Here is an 18,165-nt window from a genome sequence, read left to right as displayed (position 1 = left end):
GCTGAAACTTGAAGCAGAAGCCACGGCACAATCAGTCGGAAATGGAAAGCTCATGGTGCTGAAAGTAGGCATAATTAATTTAATCCGTCTTCATTTTAATTAGATTTTACTAACAAGATTTTACTAGTTTAAGATTTTAAGAAAATAAAAAGGATGAGATTAAATAAAGTGATATTTAACATCGCTTTGGCCCGCGATGCTTTATATATAGGAACAAGCTGTAAAATACCCATGAAAGACATGAATCCGATGCATTTGGGGATATCATTGTTTCGTTTCTTGGATATTCAGAGGCTGAGCTACAACCTTCCATAGCCGAGTAGACAATACATTTACTTTGCTTGGGAAATAATCACATTCTGTCACTTTCAATTGAGTAAACTGTTTAAACCAAGACAGCTGGGTTTACTTGTGACCTCTCATTGGGTTAAGCCACGGAAGAAGAGTAGACCGCAATTAAAGCTTATATTTTTTCTGCGTTGGGGGGCCTACTCTGTTTGCGGTGGAAAGGTAGGCCTAACTTTTGAAAGTACAGCACCATGCTCAGATTTTATTATTTGCAAACAGGGACAGTTTCGTTGCAAACAAGACACACTGATTTGGCGTTGGAGAAATATGATAAAATGAACAGATGCCTAATCTCTCTGTCCATACTTATCTTGTAATTTCGGTAACGTGTCATATTAAAAAAAGTTTCCGCTATTATATAACAAAGTAGAATTGCATGAAATGTTTATAAAAGGCTATTTTCTATTTTACTATACAGGAGATCTTTCCACCCCTACTCTTGTCCATGGTAGTCTGCAAACCTACAACCGTTTGGCCCGCAGCACTGTGCGCTATCAAAATGGCCATGTAATGCTTACAGGACAAATACGTTTCTAAAACTGCATATCTAAGGCTCTGGTCTGTCCAATAAGTGATGGTAAATGGTAGACGTTCTCTCCTATGCACATGTTTTTAAAAGTATTTTGAGTATAGGGGAGGGTCACTTTTTTTTCAAGCATTCAGGGAGGGTTTAGGTAAAATATATATTTTATTGTTATGAATAACGTTACCTAATTTAAGTATATTTTAGCAATTACATTTACTTTGTATATTTAAAAAATATACTTTTACTCATGTAGTATTTTACTGGGTGACTTTAACTTCTACTTGAGTCATTTTCTATTTTAGGTATCTTTAACTTTTACTCAAGTATGACAATTAGGTACTTTTTTAACCACTGCTTGCAATTCCTATTTGGGGGGTCGTTCAAGTGAAATGTCTCACTGGGAACTAGGAGCTTCTGATAACTCGGATGGCAGATGAACGCGGCAAGAGACTAGAACACCATTCGTCATGAGAAATCGATTAACTTTCCCACTCTATATCAGAACCTGATGGAATCTAAATATCCGTACTAAGGGTGCAATATAGGTACACATTACCGTGCAAGAGATGCAGCGTGTCAAAAATATAGGTGAAAATCAGTGGTGTAAAGTACTTAAGTAAAAATACTGTTATGTACTGTAATTAATGACCGATTATTATGACCTTGCTGCCCCTGCAGAAATAAATAAATTATAGTGGATTATTTCGATTGGTCCATATTTTTCCTGGAACAACTTCGTCTTTTCTTTTACGATTCTATCATTGGCCAGTTGACACATGGGTGTGGCTGTGTACACATTTTGTAGGAAGCATATTGAATGGTTTCATATCAGCGTTTTTATAGACGATATCCGAAACTACCTGTAATAATTCATGGACATGGATTACACAGCAACCCAAAGTGTGTTTAGACAGCGTAAGTTAACGTACGTTGATCAAACTATTGGTAAGATGTCTGAACTTTTTGGCCTAGAAATGTAGCTAACCGGCATGCTAATACTATTAGTAATAGCTAGCTAACAAGCTAACCCACTCGATGGCTGCTCTTCAAGCCAAAGCTAAACTAACTACCTGGCAAATGTAGCTCGCTTACTTGCTTTTTTTTGTCATATGCGGTGTGTTATCAATCATGACAGCTAATTTCTTACTAATATGACTAGCTAACGCCATGTTGCACAAGACTGAGTTAGCTAGCTCGCTAGCTGGCTGTTAGCCACTTCATTAGATAAGCTATCTGGTGACGTTGTCATATTCCATGTAGACAGAGAATCTGAAACATGTCTGATCAGTTTCCGGTTACATTATTCAGGTGTAGGTTAGAAGGTCGCGCTATTCGCTCTTAAGAGTTACGATTTCAAGCCTTCACATATTACCGGTATTACATTGCTTCTAAATTGGGACATGGGACTGTGCCTCTTGTTTTGTTAGCTATCGTTAGCTTCTTGTTGGTCTCCGCCCAGTGTCCAATCAGAACTTGTTCCCAATACAGAGTAGTATTCATACATTACATTTACGTAATTTAGGACCCCTTGCTTGTTCCATAGTTTGTTGTGTTACATCCTGAATTCAAAATGGATTCAATATTTTTTTTCCACCCATCTACACACAATACCCCATAATGACAAAATTAATGCATGTTTCAAAGAAGCACCTTTGGTGGTGATTACAGCTGTGAGTCTTTTGGGGTAAGTCTCTAGGAGCTTTGCACACCTGGATTGTACAATATTTGCCCATTATTATTTGTTATATTCTTCAAGCTCTGTCAAGTTGATTGCTGCTAAACAGACATTTTCAAGTCTTGCCAAAACTGTAACTAGGCCACTCGGGGACATTCAAGTCAAATGTTTGTCGTCACATGCACCAAATACAACCGGTGTAGACCGTCCTTACAGTGAAATGCTTACTTACAAGCCCCTAACCAACAATGCAGTTAAAAAATAAAATAAAAGTAACAAGTAATTAAAGAGCAGCAGTAAAATAACAATAGCGAGACTATATACAGGGGTGTACATTTACATTACATTTGAGTCATTTAGCAGACGCTCTTATCCAGAGCGACTTACAGTAGTGAATGCATACATTTCATTTAATTTAATTTCATGCATTTTTTTTTAACTGGACCCCCGTGGGAATCGAACCCACAACCCTGGCGTTGCACACACCATGCTGGCGTTGCAAACACCATGCTCTACCAACTGAGCCACAGGGAAGTTCCGGTACAGAGTCAATGTGCGGGGGTACCGGTTATTTGAGGTAATATGCACATGTAGGTAGAGTTATTAAAGTGACTATGCATAGATAATAACAGAGAGTAGCAGCAGTGTTCTAGAAGGGGGGGGCTTCCTTTTAGGGCCTTCCTCTGACACTGCCTGGTATAGAGGTCCTGGATGGCAGGGAGCTTGGCCCCAGTGATGTACTGGGCCGTACACACAACCCTCTGTAGTGCCTTGCGGTCGGGGGCTGAGCAGTTGCCATACCAGGCAGTGATGCAACCAGTCAGGATGCTCTTGATGGTGCAGCTGTAGAACCTTTTGAGGATCTGAGGACCCATGCCAAATCTTTTCAGTCTCCTGAGGGGGAATAGGTTTTGTTTTGCCCTTTTCATGACTTTCTTGGCTACAGACGTGAGTGCTATGGGTCAGTATTCATTTAGGCAGGTTACCTTAGTGTTCTTGGGCACAGGGACTATGGTGGTCTGCTTAACATGTTGGTATTACAGACTCGGAGAGGTTGAAAATGTCAGTTGGTCAGCACATACTCGCAGTACACGTCCTGGTAATCCGTCTGGCCCTACGGCCTTGTGAATGTTGACCTGTTTAAAGGTCTTACTCACATCGGCTGCGGAGAGCGTGATCACACAATCTTCCAGAACAGCTGGTGCTCTCATGCATGTTTCAGTGTTATTTGCCTTGAAGCGAGCATAGAAGTAGTTTAGCTCGTCTGGTAGGCTCGTGTCACTGGGCATCTCTCGGCTGTGCTTCCCTTTGTAGTCTGTAATGGTTTGCAAGCCCTGCCAACATCCGATGAGCTTCAGAGCCGGTGTAGTACGATTTGATCTTAGTCCTGTATTGATGCTTTGCCTGTTTGATGGTTCGTCGGAGGGCATAGCGGGATTTCTTATAAGCTTCCGGGTTAGAGTACCGCTCCCTGAAAGTGGCAGCTCTAGCCTTTAGCTCAGTGCGGATGTTGCCTGTAATCCATGGCTTCTGGTTGGGGTATGTACGTACGGTACCTGTGGGGATGACATCATCGATGCGTTTATTGAAGAAGCCAATGACTGATGTGGTGTACTCCTCAATGCCATTGGAGGAATCCCGGAACATACAGTGCCTTGCAAAAGTATTCATCCCCCTTGGTGTTTTTCCTTTTGCATTACAACCTGTAATTTTAATTTCTTTTTATTTGGATTTCATGTAATGGACATACACAAAATAGTCAAAATTGGTGAAGTGAAATCAAAAAATAACTTGTTTCAAAAAATTTCAAAAACGGAAAAGTGGTGCGTGCATATGTATTCACCCTCTTTGCTATGAAGCCCCTAAATAAGATCTGGTGCAACAAATTACCTTCAGAAGTCACATAATTAGTTAAATAAAGTCCACCTGTGTGCAATCTAAATGTCACATGATCTGTCACATGATCTGAGTGAATATATGCATCTGTTCTGAAAGGCCCCAGAGTCTGCAACACCACTAAGCAAGGGGGACACCACCAAGCAAGCGGCACCATGAATTCCAAGGACCTCTCAAAACATGTCAGGGACCAAGTTGTGAAGTACAGACCAATGTGGATTATTAAAAAATATATTAAAAAATTGAACGTCCCATGGGGGAGCACCATTAAATCCATTATTAAAAAATTGAAAGAATGTGGCACCACAACAAACCTGCCAAGAGAGGGCCGCCCACCAAAACTCACAGACTAGGCAATGAGGGCATTAATCAGAGCAACAACAGAGACCAAAGATAACTCTGAAGGTGCTGCAAAGCTCCACAGCGGAGATTGGAGTATCTGTCCATGGGACCACTTTAAGCCGTACATGCCACAGAGCTGGGCTTTACGGAAGAGTGGCCAGAAAAAAAGCCATTGCTTAAAGAAAAGAATAAGCAAACACGTTTGGTGTTCGCCAAAAGGCATGTGGGAGACTCCCCAAACATATGGAAGAATGTACTCTGGTCAGATGAGACTAAAATTGAGCTTTTTGGCCATCAAGGAAAACGCAATGTCTGGCGCAAACCCAACACCTCTCATCACCCCAAGAACACCATCCCCACAGTGAAGCATGGTGGCAGCAACATGCTGTGGGTCTGTTTTTCAACGGCAGGAACTGGGAAACTGGTAAGAATTGAAGGAATGATGGATGGCGCTAAATACAGGGATATTCTTGAGGGAAACCTGTTTCAGTCTTCCAGAGATTTGAGACTGGGACGGAAGTTCACCTTCCAGAAGGACAATGACCCTAAGCTTACTGCTAAAGCATCCCTTGAGTGGTTTAAAGGGAAACATTTAAATGTCTTGGAATGGCCTAGTCAAAGCCCAGACCTCAATCCAATTGTGAATCTGTGGTATGACTTAAAGATAGCTGTACACTTGCGGAACCCCATCCAACTTGAAGGAGCTGGAGCAGTTTTGCCTTGAAGAATGGGCAAGAATCCCAGTGGCTAGATGTGCCAAGCTTATAGAGACTTACCCCAAGAGACTTGCATCTGTAGTTGCTGCAAAAGGTGTCTCTCTAAAAAGTATTGACTTTGGGGGGGGGTAGAATAGTTATGCACGCTCAAGAAAAAATATTTTGCATCTTCAAAGTGGTAGGCATGTTGTGTAAATCAAATTATGCAAACCCCCAAAAAATCTATTTTAATTCCAGGTTGTAAGGCAACAAAATAGGAAAAATGCCAAGGGGGTGAATACTTTTGCAAGCCACTGTATTCCAGTCTGTGCTAGGAAAACATTCCTGTAGCTTAGCATCTGCTTCATCTGACCACTTTTTTATTGATTGAGTCACTGGTACTTCCTGCGTTAGTTTTTGCTTGTAAGCAGGAATCAGAAGGATAGAATTATGGTCAGATTTGCCAAATGGAGGACGAGGGAGAGCTTTTGTATGCGTCTCCGTGTGTGGAGTAAAGGTGGTCCAGAGTTTTTTTTTTCTTTTTTGTTGTATTTTTTCCTCTGGTTGTACATTTAACATGCTGATAGAAATGTGTTAAGACGGATTTAAGTTTCCCTGCATTAACCTGTTAGGGCTAGGGGGCAGTATTGACACGGCTGGATAAAAAACATACCCGATTTAATCTGGTTACCACTCCTACCCAGTAACTAGAATATGCATATACTTATTACATATGGATAGAAAACACCCTACATTTTCTAAAACTGTTTGAATGGTGTCTGTGAGTATAACAGAACTCAAATGGCAGGTCAAAACCTGAGAGATTCCTTTACAGGAAGTGGCCTGTCTGACCATTTCTTGAACTTCTTTTCCATCTCTATCATTTACTAAGGATCTCTGCTCTAACGTGACACTTCCCACGTCGTCCATAGGCGCTCAGAGCCCGGGAAAAACAGAATGTCGTCATTCCAGCCCCAGGCTGAAACACATTATTGCCTTTCTCAAGTGGCCGATCAAGGGACACGGGCTTATGCGCGTGACCCCGACCGCCCCCGCCTTTGGGATTTTTTCCTCTGTTTGCCGAAAAGGAGATTCCCTGTCGGAATATTATCGCTTTTCTACGAGAAAAGTGTCGTAAAAATTGATTTTAAACAGCGGTTGACATGCTTCGAAGTACGGTAATGGAATATTTAGAATTTTATTGTCACGAATTGCGCCATGCGCGTGACACTTCTTTACTATTTCGGATAGTGTCTGGAACGCACACAACAAAACGCCGCTATTCGGATATAACGATGGATTATTTTGGACCAAACCAACATTTGTTATTGAAGTAGCAGTCCTGGGTGTGCATTCTGACGAAGACAACAAAAGGTAATCAAACTTTTATAATAGTAAATATGATTATGGTGAGTGCTAAACTTGCCGGGTGTCTAAATAGCGAGCCCGTGAAGCCTGGGCTATGTACTTAGAATATTGCAAAATGTGCTTTCACCAAAAAGCTATTTTAAAATCGGACATATCGAGTGCATAGAGGAGGTCTGTATCTATAATTCTTAAAATAATTGTTATGCTTTTTGTGAACGTTTATCGTGAGTAATTTAGTAAAATGTTAGCGAATTCCCCGGAAGTTTGCTAGTTCTGAACGTCACATGCTAATGTAAAAAGCTGTTTTTTGATATAAATATGAACTTGATTGAACAAAACATGCATGTATTGTATAACATAATGTCCTAGGGTTGTCATCTGATGAAGATCATCAAAGGTGAGTGCTGCATTTAGCTGTCTTCTGGGTTTTGGTGACATTATATTCTGGCTTGAAAAATGGGTGTCTGATTATTTCTGGCTTGGTACTCTGCTGACATAATCTAATGTTTTGCTTTCGTTGTAAAGCCTTTTTGAAATCGGACAGTGTGGTTAGATTAACGAGAGTCTTGTCTTTAAATGGCTGTAAAATAGTCATATGTTTGAGAAATTGAAGTAATAGGATTTTTAAGGTTTTGAAAATCGCGCCACAGGCTGGCAAGCGTCCCACCTAGCCCATAGAGGCTAAAGTCCCCGGCTACTAGGAGCTAGGGCTGGGCGATATGGCCAAAATATCATATATTGTATTTTTCCAATTTTTGACGGTATTTTATGTTTGATTAATTAAAGTTGTAAGTTTGCTTCATGAGTAGTGCGTGACCCTAGGGTGGCAACACATATATTCTAAATTATTTCAATGTGTCTTTCTCCATTCAGATTTGTTTTATACTGTTCAACTTCAACCTAAAATAATTTCCTGCATTTCCATACATTTTTGGATTTCCTGCACTCATTTGAGATCATTTCCACACTGCCATGATATGGGCATAAATACTAGGTCAATATTGCCATTGTGATTTAGATCAAAACATGTGGGTGAACTTTTGGAATCATGGAAATATAATGTTTCTTATAATTCTATAGTTAGAATATAAATAATAGTGGGCACTTTGAATACAGTGTTGTTTGACATGACAACGAATGAAAATCCCATGGATGAGTTATTGTGACAGGGTAGGAACCACAGTGATGTTCAGTGTTTTCTAGGGGACCCTATAATCTTTGGCTACATTAAATCTTTATTCATGCTTCGCCTATTTCTCTTTGCTTTAGAAGATACTGTTGCACAAAACAACATGCCGATTTTAGCCTCCACCAGTACTAGTATCAGGCTGTATTAGCTAGCTACATTTGCTCTGACTCAGTGCTTTTATTAGCTAGTTAGCTAGCAATTAGCAATAGTGGCTAACACAATTTAGCTTAACTTGCTAAGAAAATACAAACTAGCTGTTTGCAGATTTAAGAAACACAAACTAATGTTGTAATTATAGAACGCTTGTGGATTTCTATTAAGATCAAAGTGGAAACAACATCGTTGTCATCAACATTGTTGCATGTGCTGCATTGACCATGCAGACTGAATGAAAGTGACCCGTGGTCAAGCAAGAACAAATGCGCTCCTTGAGTGACAGGGTGGGACTAGGTCTGTGTGGAAAGCGGCATGGAGAGGGATGACTCAAGTAGCGGAGTAAACTATAAAAAATGGACGTTACACACAGCGTATCACATTTAACAAACCAAACAAACAAATCAAATACCGTTATAGAAGGTAAAGTAAAAACGCAAACCGGTCCGTGCATAAATACCGGTATATACATTTACATTACATTTACATTTAAGTCATTTAGCAGACGCTCTTATCCAGAGCGACTTACAAAATGGTGCATTCACCTTATGATATCCAGTGGAACAACCACTTTACAATAGTGCATCTAAATCTTTTAAGGGGGGGGGTTAGAAGGATTACTTTATCCTATCCTAGGTATTCCTTAAAGAGGTGGGGTTTCAGGTGTCTCCGGAAGGTGGTGATTGACTCCGCTGTCCTGGCGTCGTGAGGGAGCTTGTTCCACCATTGGGGTGCCAGAGCAGCGAACAGTTTTGACTGGGCTGAGCGGGAACTGTGCTTCCTCAGAGGTAGGGGGGCCAGCAGGCCAGTGGTGGATGAACGCAGTGCCCTTATTTGGGTGTAGGGCCTGATCAGAGCCTGAAGGTATGGAGGTGCCGTTCCCTTCACAGCTCCGTAGGCAATCACCATGGTCTTGTAGCGGATGCGAGCTTCAACTGGAAGCCAGTGGAGAGAGCAGAGGAGCGGGGTGACGTGAGAGAACTTGGGAAGGTTGAACACCAGACGGGCTGCGGCGTTCTGGATGAGTTGTAGGGGTTTAATGGCACAGGCAGGGAGCCCAGCCAACAGCGAGTTGCAGTAATCCAGACGGGAGATGACAAGTGCCTGGATTAGGACCTGCGCCGCTTCCTGTGTGAGGCAGGGTCGTACTCTGCGAATGTTGTAGAGCATGAACCTACAGGATCGGGTCACCGCCTTGATGTTAGTGGAGAACGACAGGGTGTTGTCCAGGATCACGCCAAGGTTCTTAGCACTCTGGGAGGAGGACACAAGGGAGTTGTCAACCGTGATGGCGAGATCATGGAACGGGCAGTCCTTCCCCGGGAGGAAGAGCAGCTCCGTCTTGCCGAGGTTCAGCTTGAGCTGGTGATCCGTCATCCACACTGATATGTCTGACAGACATGCAGAGATGCGATTCGCCGCCTGGTTATCAGAAGGGGGAAAGGAGAAGATTAATTGTGTGTCGTCTGCATAGCAATGATAGGAGAGACCATGTGAGGATATGACAGAGCCAAGTGACTTGGTGTATAGCGAGAATAGGAGAGGGCCTAGAACAGAGCCCTGGGGACACCAGTGGTGAGAGCGCATGGTGCGGAGACAGATTCTCGCCACGCCACCTGGTAGGAGCGACCTGTCAGGTAGGACGCAATCCAAGCGTGGGCCGCGCCGGAGATGCCCAACTCGGAGAGGGTGGAGAGGAGGATCTGATGGTTCACAGTATCAAAGGCAGCAGATAGGTTTAGAAGGATGAGAGCAGAGGAGAGAGAGTTAGCTTTAGCAGTGCGGAGAGCCTCCGTGACACAGAGAAGAGCAGTCTCAGTTGAATGCCCAGTCTTGAAACCTGACTGATTAGGATCAAGAAGGTCATTCTGAGAGAGATAGCAGGAGAGCTGGCCAAGGACGGCACGTTCAAGAGTTTTGGAGAGAAAAGAAAGAAGGGATACTGGTCTGTAGTTGTTGACATCGGAGGGATCGAGTGTAGGTTTTTTCAGAAGGGGTGCAACTCTCGCTCTCTTGAAGACGGAAGGGACGTAGCCAGCGGTCAAGGATGAGTTGATGAGCGAGGTGAGGAAGGGGAGAAGGTCTCCGGAAATGGTCTGGAGAAGAGAGGAGGGGATAGGGTCAAGTGGGCAGGTTGTTGGGCGGCCGGCCGTCACAAGACGCGAGTTTTCATCTGGAGAGAGAGGGGAGAAAGAGGTCAAAGCACAGGGTAGGGCAGTGTGAGCAGGACCAGCGGTGTCGTTTGACTTAGCAAACGAGGATCGGATATCGTCAACCTTCTTTTCAAAATGGTTGACGAAGTCATCCGCAGAGAGGGAGGAGGGGGGGAGGGGAGGAGGATTCAGGAGGGAGGAGAAGGTAGCAAAGAGCTTCCTAGGGTTAGAGGCAGATGCTTGGAATTTAGAGTGGTAGAAAGTGGCTTTAGCAGCAGAGACAGAAGATGAGAATGTAGAGAGGAGTGAGTGAAAGGATGCCAGGTCCGCAGGGAGGCGAGTTTTCCTCCATTTCCGCTCGGCTGCCCGGAGCCTTGTTCTGTGAGCTCGTAGTGAGTCGTCGAGCCACGGAGCAGGAGGGTATATATATACATATATATATATATATATGTATATATAGTCAAATACGGTATACTGCACAGCGCCGCCTCTGGGTGAGCGTTTTCCTGTTTGCTTATGGCAGAATACAGCTTATTCAGTGCGGTCTTAGTGCCAGCCTCAGTCTGTGGTGGTATGTAGGCAGCTACGAAAAATACAGATGAAAACTCTCAAGGTAGATAGTGTGGTCTACCACGTATCATGAGATACTCTACCTCAGGCAGGCAAAACCTTGAGACTTCCTTAGATATCGTGCACCAGCTGTTATTTACAAAAATACATAGTCCGCCGCCCCTTGTCTTACCATACACCGCTGTTCTATCCTGCCGATACAGCATATAACCAGCCAGCTGTATGTTGATAATGTTGTCGTTCAGCCACGACTCCGTGAAGCGTAAGATATTGCAGTTTTGAATGTCCCGTTTGGTAGTTTAATTTTCTGCATAGGTCATCAATTTTATTTTCCAAAGATTCCATGTTTGCTAGCAGAATGGAAGGAAGTGGGGGTTTATTTCCGATGGTAAAAGACCAAGTCCATATTATGACAAGAACAGCTCAAATAAGCAAAGAGAAACGACAGTCCATCATTACTTTAAGACATGAAGGTCAGTCAATACGGAACATTTCAAGAACTTTGTGCAGTCGCAAAAACAATCAAGTGCTATGATGAAACTGGCTCTCATGTGGACCTCCACAGGAAAGGAAGACCCAGAGTTACCTCTGCTGCAGAGGATAAGTTCATTAGAGTTAACTGCACCTCCAGAAAGTGCAGCCCAAATAAATGCTTCAGAGTTCAAGTAACAGACACATCTCAACATCAACTGTTCAGAGGAGACTGTGTGAATCAGGCCTTCATGGTTGAATTGCTACAAAGAAACCACTACTAAAGGACACCAATAAGTAGTAGAGACTTGCTTGGGCCAAGAAACACAAACAATGGACATTAGACTGGTGGAAATCTGTCCTTGGGTCTGATGAGTCCAAATTTGAGATTTTTGGTTCCAACCGCCGTGTCTTTGTGAGACGCAGAGTAGGTGAACGAATGATCTCCGCATGTGTGGTTCCCACCGTGAACCATGGAGGAGGTGGTGTGATGGTGTGGGGGTGCTTTGCTGGTGACACTGTCGGTGATTATTCATTTTTTTATTCAAGGCACACTTAACCAGCATGGCTACCACAGCATTCTGCAGCGACACGCCATCTCAGCTGGTTTGCCTTTAGAGGGACTATCTTTTGTTTTTCAACAGGACAATGACCCAACACACCTCCAGGCTGTGTAAGGGCTATTTGACCAAGAGGGAGAGTGATGGGAGTGCTGCATCAGATGACCTGGCCTCCACAATCACCCGACCTCAACTCAATTGAGATGGTTTGGGATGACTTGGACCGCAGAGTGAAGGAAAAGCAGCCAACAAGTGCTCAGCGTATGTGGGAACTCCTTCAAGACTGTTGGAAAAGCATTCCTCATGAAGCTGGTTGAGAGAATGCCAAGTGTGCAAAGCTGTCATCAAGGCAAAGGTTGGCTACTTTGAAGAATCAAAAATGTAAAATATATTTGAACACGTTTGGTTACTGCATGATTCCACATGTTATTTCATAGTTTCCAGCTGGATCGCATATTTCTCAAAATACAGCCAGGTGCAACTTTTCTAAACTGTGTACAGTAAGTGTATCTTTTGTATTAGAAAAGTGATTTCTCACATATATGGAGGTTCAGTTCCAAATGTTTCCAAAACCATAACGCAAGTGAGCCGTATTTGCAATTAGACAGAGCATTTAGGAAGTGTCGGAGCTACGGGCCATTTCACTCACAAGGCAAAATGGGACGTGGCTTGGCACCACTGTAATGGAATGGAATTGTAGTCATGAGAACGGCTAAGAGTACCATGGTAAACTTACTGATTTGGTGAAGGATATGAAACATTAGGCCTACCCATTTAAATAGGTCAGAAATAGAGATTCAGAGATGTGCTTCTAATGAATAACAAACATTGCATTTCATTATTTAGGCCTGTAGGCTTTTTTGACACAGACTAGAGCTGGATGATATGGACAAAAATCTATATCATGATAAATTGACTCAATTGTCACAATAATGAGAAATTGAATAACTTTAAAACAGTGTGCACCAGTTACTTTTGTTATATGACGCTTAACTACTGCTACTTGTAATATTGTACCATTTGTCCAGTTAGCAATAGCCCATATTAGCAGAGTTATTTAATTTCAATCTTCACATTCCTCTACTTTAAAGTTATTGATATCTGTAAAATCCTTGGTTTGCTTGGTATCGATAATCTTTGGTTTATCGTCCCAGCTCCACAGTAGACCACAAGTGGAGATCTTTAAGTGTGTATGTTTGAAGTTTCATTGTTTCATTTTGAAATAGAGCCTACTTGTCCTGGCTGACTTCTAGCCAGATCTCTCTCTCTTTGAGAAAGAGGTTCCTAATCTCAATTGATCTCGTTGTTAAGTATTAGTAAAAAGATTAGTCTACAGTGCAGGCCAATGGATGTCTGTGAAAGGACAAAGCATCATTTGATAGGAAAGCGGCTGGGGTGACGTAAGGGTGTCCATCTGCTTAGTGCGTGATGTGACCATTCTGCACTCGGGATAAAACACACCCAGAATTGATGACTGAGAACAGGGTTTATCTTACACATGGAGTGAAGAGACCCTGTTAGAGGCACTGTCTGCTTAGGCTAGGTTATTTGTTGAATTGTGTCAATGTGCACGGCATAGCTCCTCCTTTTGCAGCTACATTTTGGTTGTCCTTCAAATGCATTGTAAGTTTGCAGTTCGTCACCTCACAACTTCACATAACATCACAAGTATTAACAATGCATGCTTGTGTTGCACAGTACTTGCAGTCTGTATTCCCCACTCCACTGACCAGAATGTGCTTTCATCCGCCTCTTGTGTGACAGATCCCGAAATGAGGAACACGTCAATGGACGGGACAGACCCCAGCCAGCTGTTTGATGACACCAGTGCAGCGCCGGGGGTGCAGCCCACTGGGTTCCAGGGCCAGGGTGTTGGGACGATGGGCCACCCCGGCCGGACCCTCCTCTCAGACCCTATGTCCAACTTGGCCATGGCTTATGGGAGCAGCCTGGCCAGCCAGGGCAAAGACTTGGTGGACAAAAATGTAAGACTCATGGTAGTGATGGTACATAGTTGTGGTACCAGTTAGTAAGTAGCAACATGAGTGTCATTAAGTGTGCCTAAATTGTCTTGGTTTTGCTCCATTTAATCTATAGCTGGATCGTTTCCTCCCCATCTCTAAGCTGAAATATTACTTTGCTGTGGACACAGTTTACGTGGGCAAGAAACTCGGCCTGCTAGTCTTCCCCTACATGCACCAGGTACTGATGCCCTGTCACCCTGTGTTACTATGGTCACCATCTGTTGGTATTGCTTGTGTCCATGTCCAGACTCAGAGCTACCAAGCTGATACTGAACTTATGCCCTAGGATGACTCTCATTGATTGGGTGACTAAAGAAGGTGTATATTTTTTTTATTTTTTATTAGAACTGGGAAGTGAGCTACCAACAGGACACCCCAGTGGCTCCACGCTTTGATATCAACGCTCCTGACTTGTACATTCCAGGTAAAGGAGATTTGGTCAGCTCTACCACCCTGACTGAACCAAACAAATAAAACCTGCAACTAGCCTATTATTGTTTTAACATTGCTTTATATTATTTTGCAGCAATGGGTTTTATCACATACATCCTGGTGGCTGGGTTAGCGCTCGGAACACAGAACAGGTAAACTGGTCCACTTTGCACCTTCAGTTTTCTGTATAAAGAGTATCCTGAAACTTGTATCTCTAAAATCTAAACCTAAACTCTAAACCCTCATCTCCCCTCTCTCTAGGTTTACCCCTGAGATCCTGGGCATGCAGGCCAGCTCAGCCCTGGTGTGGCTCATCATGGAGGTGCTGGTTGTCCTCCTCAGTCTCTACCTGGTCACAGTCAACACAGACCTCACCACCATCGATCTTGTGGCCTTCTCTGGATACAAATATGTGGGGTACGGCTGGTCTCTCTCGCTCTCTCTGACATGATTAGTATGACCTTGCGATTTATGGTTCTGGATTTCCCTGTCTTTCAACATGGAAGTTGTCTTAATTATATATATTTTTTAAGTTGTAAAGACATGATGACACATCAACTACTCGGATGAATTGTGAAAGATTCCCTTGTGTGTGCAGGATGATTGTAGGGGTTGTGGCAGGGTTACTATTTGGTCGAACGGGATATTACCTAACGCTGCTGTGGTGCTGTATATCCATCTTTGTCTTCATGGTGAGTAGCAGGAAGAGCAGGCTATAGAATCGGATTTACTCCACCCAATGTCCCCTGCTAGCGCCTTGACTACTGTACGTAGGTTCACAAGCTTGATTTTGGCTCCCTCTGTCTTGGTCCTCTCTTCAGATCCGCACGTTGAGACTAAAGCTCCTGTCTGAGGCAGCAGCCCAAGGCGTGTTGGTTCACGGGGCCAGGAACCAGCTGAGGATGTACCTGACCATGTCCATCGCAGCCGCCCAGCCCATATTCATGTACTGGTTGACCTACCACCTGGTCAGGTAAGACCACGAGCTGACCAGGAGTGTTTCATCTGACAAGACACTACCTCTCTATGGAAAGACAAGACTGTTCACTGACCATCACCTCTCCCCACCATTCGCTGCAGAGGTGCGGGACACATACACGGATAAATAAAACCACACACAAATGGCATTGTAGAATTAGCATTGCCAAGTCTCACAGTACAAGTGTAACAGTAGTGTTGACCTGTCTTTTGTATTGTTTTTTTGTATGTAATTGTCTAAGAAGGATAATTGACTGGCTTGCCATGTTTTGTACACTGTAATTAGTTAGTTATGTTTTCTAAGTATTTGTGAACATATGGTTGAATATTAGCAATCTAGCTTGGGTCCTCAATCGCAAAAGCTTAGACTGAGCCAAGGATGGAAGCACAGTTAAGGCAAAATCATAGCCTACGTAAGTAGGGAACGAAATTAGCTTCGTAAAATGGCTGTCCTGCAGAATTGCATTGCAGAATTTGCAGCCCAAAATGTGTAATGTGTCACAACTACGCAGGGAAGTAATTTCATGTGGCTAATTGTGTTCTTGCATTACATAGTTACGTTGACTAAAAGGCTTTAGCATAATTTGCCTGCGCCGTCCAGTGAGCACAAAAAAAAGCGCTCCTAATGTCCTTAATCATAGGATGATGTATGTAAACAGATTTGTGGATGTGTGTTTGTAAATACAGAAAAGGCTTTTTGTACATGTCTGGTGTCTTGATGCCACGAACTGAAGCCCAATCAAAGGCTTTCTATCATGTAACAAAGTCTTTAAGTGATCTTAAATTACAGCTGATGCTTTTTTAAACAAGCTTGACAAAAATACATGAGCATATGACACTGTAATTGATTTTCAGGTTTCAAACTGGAAAAGGGGAAAAATATTTAATGGTTTAGATGTTCAATTACTAGCTTCCATTTGAAATGTAGACCTAATTACTAGAAATATCACGCTAAAATGGTGTTGCTTTGCCACGCCTCAGTTGCTTTTATGAATATTTGATATACAGAGGCGGAATAACATGGATCCTCTTATGCTCTCTACAACTTGATAAATAAACTGAAACTGGAGTACAAATTTGCTATGGCTTTTTTTAATTTAACTGTTATGAAGCTGAATATTTCTCGTCCAGTATCACTAACATACACTCAAGCTTTGTTTTCTATTGATACAATTTTTTTCCAACATGAAATAAGCTTTAATGGACTAAGGCTACGTTGTATCTGTAAGATTAACACCTTAGCCCTTTCCCTCTCTGCCCCAAGTTAGGATGATATGATAATCAATAAGGAAAGCCAGTGTGTATGATAAAGCCTGCTTACCTTGACATTCACAGATGTATTTGTCAGATATTCCTGTCAATCTTGATCCAACACTCCTGCTCTGTCCCCACTGTCACATGGCACAATCAGATAACAGAAGTTGTGGTTTACACCTTGGATTAACATGTGGTTGTCATCAGATCTTGATCGGATTGAGATTTGTTGCGTTACACATGGTAATAAAATGTGTCTTATCCATGGTCCCTCCCTGTATACAAATTAATTCAACCTGTCTTGGACCTCCCGTTATGAAACAAGCTGTATAAATTGAAAGGAAACAGCACGTTTTGTTTTATACTCATTACAGCCTACTTTTTTATCCAATGATTTAAGACTGGCCATAATAGCCTACTGTCCCGATTAACCTTGACCTGTCCACGGCCATACAAATAAATATTCTGAGAATCTCTCCCATCCCTAAAAAAGTCACCACACAAACGAGCTGAGTATCTGGATATGTGTACAAAATATATTGAACAGTATAAATAGAAATGACACGTAGGCGCTAATGCCCACAGTAAAAACCGAAACAAGTTAGTTAAAGTAGGCTACAAAGTGCATCTCAGAATGGCGCAAAGCATTATCCAAACAGATTTGGACAGGGTTGTTCTTTACGCATGGATGTTGTCTTTATATTATTGTAATCTTGTATTGTAAATAACTCCTATATAGGCCTAAAAAGCAACAAATTAAAAAAGCGACAGGCTGGGAGGACAACCGTGGTTTAGTTTCCTCCAAATAATTGATCAGCGATAAATCGCTAACGGAACTTGAATATGACAACCTATAGCGAGACGTGGTCAAATTATGAAAATGCTTGGATAAAAGCTGCAATCGATATATTGGACAGTGGCCTTGTTCATGCTTACAGAAAACTGTGACTTATAAATAATAAAATCAAAAAAGGATTGGATTGTAATACCAATGTATTATTTTCATATCTGATAGGCCAATAGCAACTGGAATGGACTTCACTACCCGCTAACCTTTCATTCTGGCTAGATTTAAATGTACAGGTGGAACATTTGGCCTACACATTATACTTTGCCATATACAGTACTTGTCATGCACTGAGCTTTTCTGCTGCGACCCAAAGATTGTAGTTGTATTATTGTTTTGTATATATTGTATCTTTTAACATTGTGTTATATTTAAACTGTGCTACTTTAGGATTTTACTATTTGTTAATAATCTATGATTGAATATTTATTTACAATTTAGTCTTTGAATGCGAGAAACCAATAAAATCTACTTACACTACAACATGGGTTTCTGACAATGTTCTGAGAAAGACCAATCTACATATTTCAGGTGACCTCCGTATAAAACTATTATTTGGTATTATGTTTACAATTCAACCACTCAATTCAATGTGTAAAATGAGATCAGTTATGTCACTCATGAAGATGGCTGTCTATAGTCTGATTTGGGTAGCGACAATATAGAAGAAAGACATCTGGTTTG

At 42.3% G+C, this 18,165-nt stretch overlaps 1 protein-coding gene across 3 annotated transcripts; it reads left to right on the top strand.

Annotated features, from left to right (window-relative positions):
* The first annotated feature begins 1,618 nt into the window (after positions 1-1,618).
* LOC100380764 (protein YIF1B) lies at positions 1,619-16,456 on the top strand. 3 transcript variants are annotated; one of them, XM_014214151.2, is made up of 8 exons: positions 1,619-1,789; positions 13,711-13,931; positions 14,044-14,148; positions 14,316-14,394; positions 14,497-14,554; positions 14,664-14,819; positions 15,001-15,094; positions 15,224-16,456. In XM_014214151.2, exons 1-8 carry the CDS (start codon positions 1,747-1,749, stop codon positions 15,377-15,379), a joined length of 912 nt encoding a protein of 303 aa, XP_014069626.1. In that variant the 5' UTR covers positions 1,619-1,746; the 3' UTR covers positions 15,380-16,456. The 3 variants fall into 3 exon arrangements, with proteins under 3 accessions (XP_014069626.1, XP_014069628.1, XP_014069624.1); XM_014214153.2 differs by having other exon boundaries at positions 1,638-1,799; XM_014214149.2 differs by having other exon boundaries at positions 1,639-1,819.
* The last annotated feature ends 1,709 nt before the right edge of the window (positions 16,457-18,165 follow it).

This window comes from Salmo salar, chromosome ssa09, assembly GCF_905237065.1.
Source record: "Salmo salar chromosome ssa09, Ssal_v3.1, whole genome shotgun sequence".
Classification (NCBI taxonomy): domain Eukaryota; kingdom Metazoa; phylum Chordata; class Actinopteri; order Salmoniformes; family Salmonidae; genus Salmo; species Salmo salar.
This window is presented reverse-complemented; position numbering and strand designations above follow the sequence as displayed.

Excerpts from the sequence above, each read along its gene's own strand:
- LOC100380764 (XM_014214149.2), top strand. The coding sequence starts at position 1,747 with ATGGACATGGATTACACAGCAACCCAAAGTGTGTTTAGACAGCGTAAG. Across the intron at positions 14,395-14,496 it reads TCCTGACTTGTACATTCCAG|CAATGGGTTTTATCACATAC; the intron begins GTAAAGGAGATT and ends ATTATTTTGCAG. Across the intron at positions 15,095-15,223 it reads TATCCATCTTTGTCTTCATG|ATCCGCACGTTGAGACTAAA; the intron begins GTGAGTAGCAGG and ends TCCTCTCTTCAG.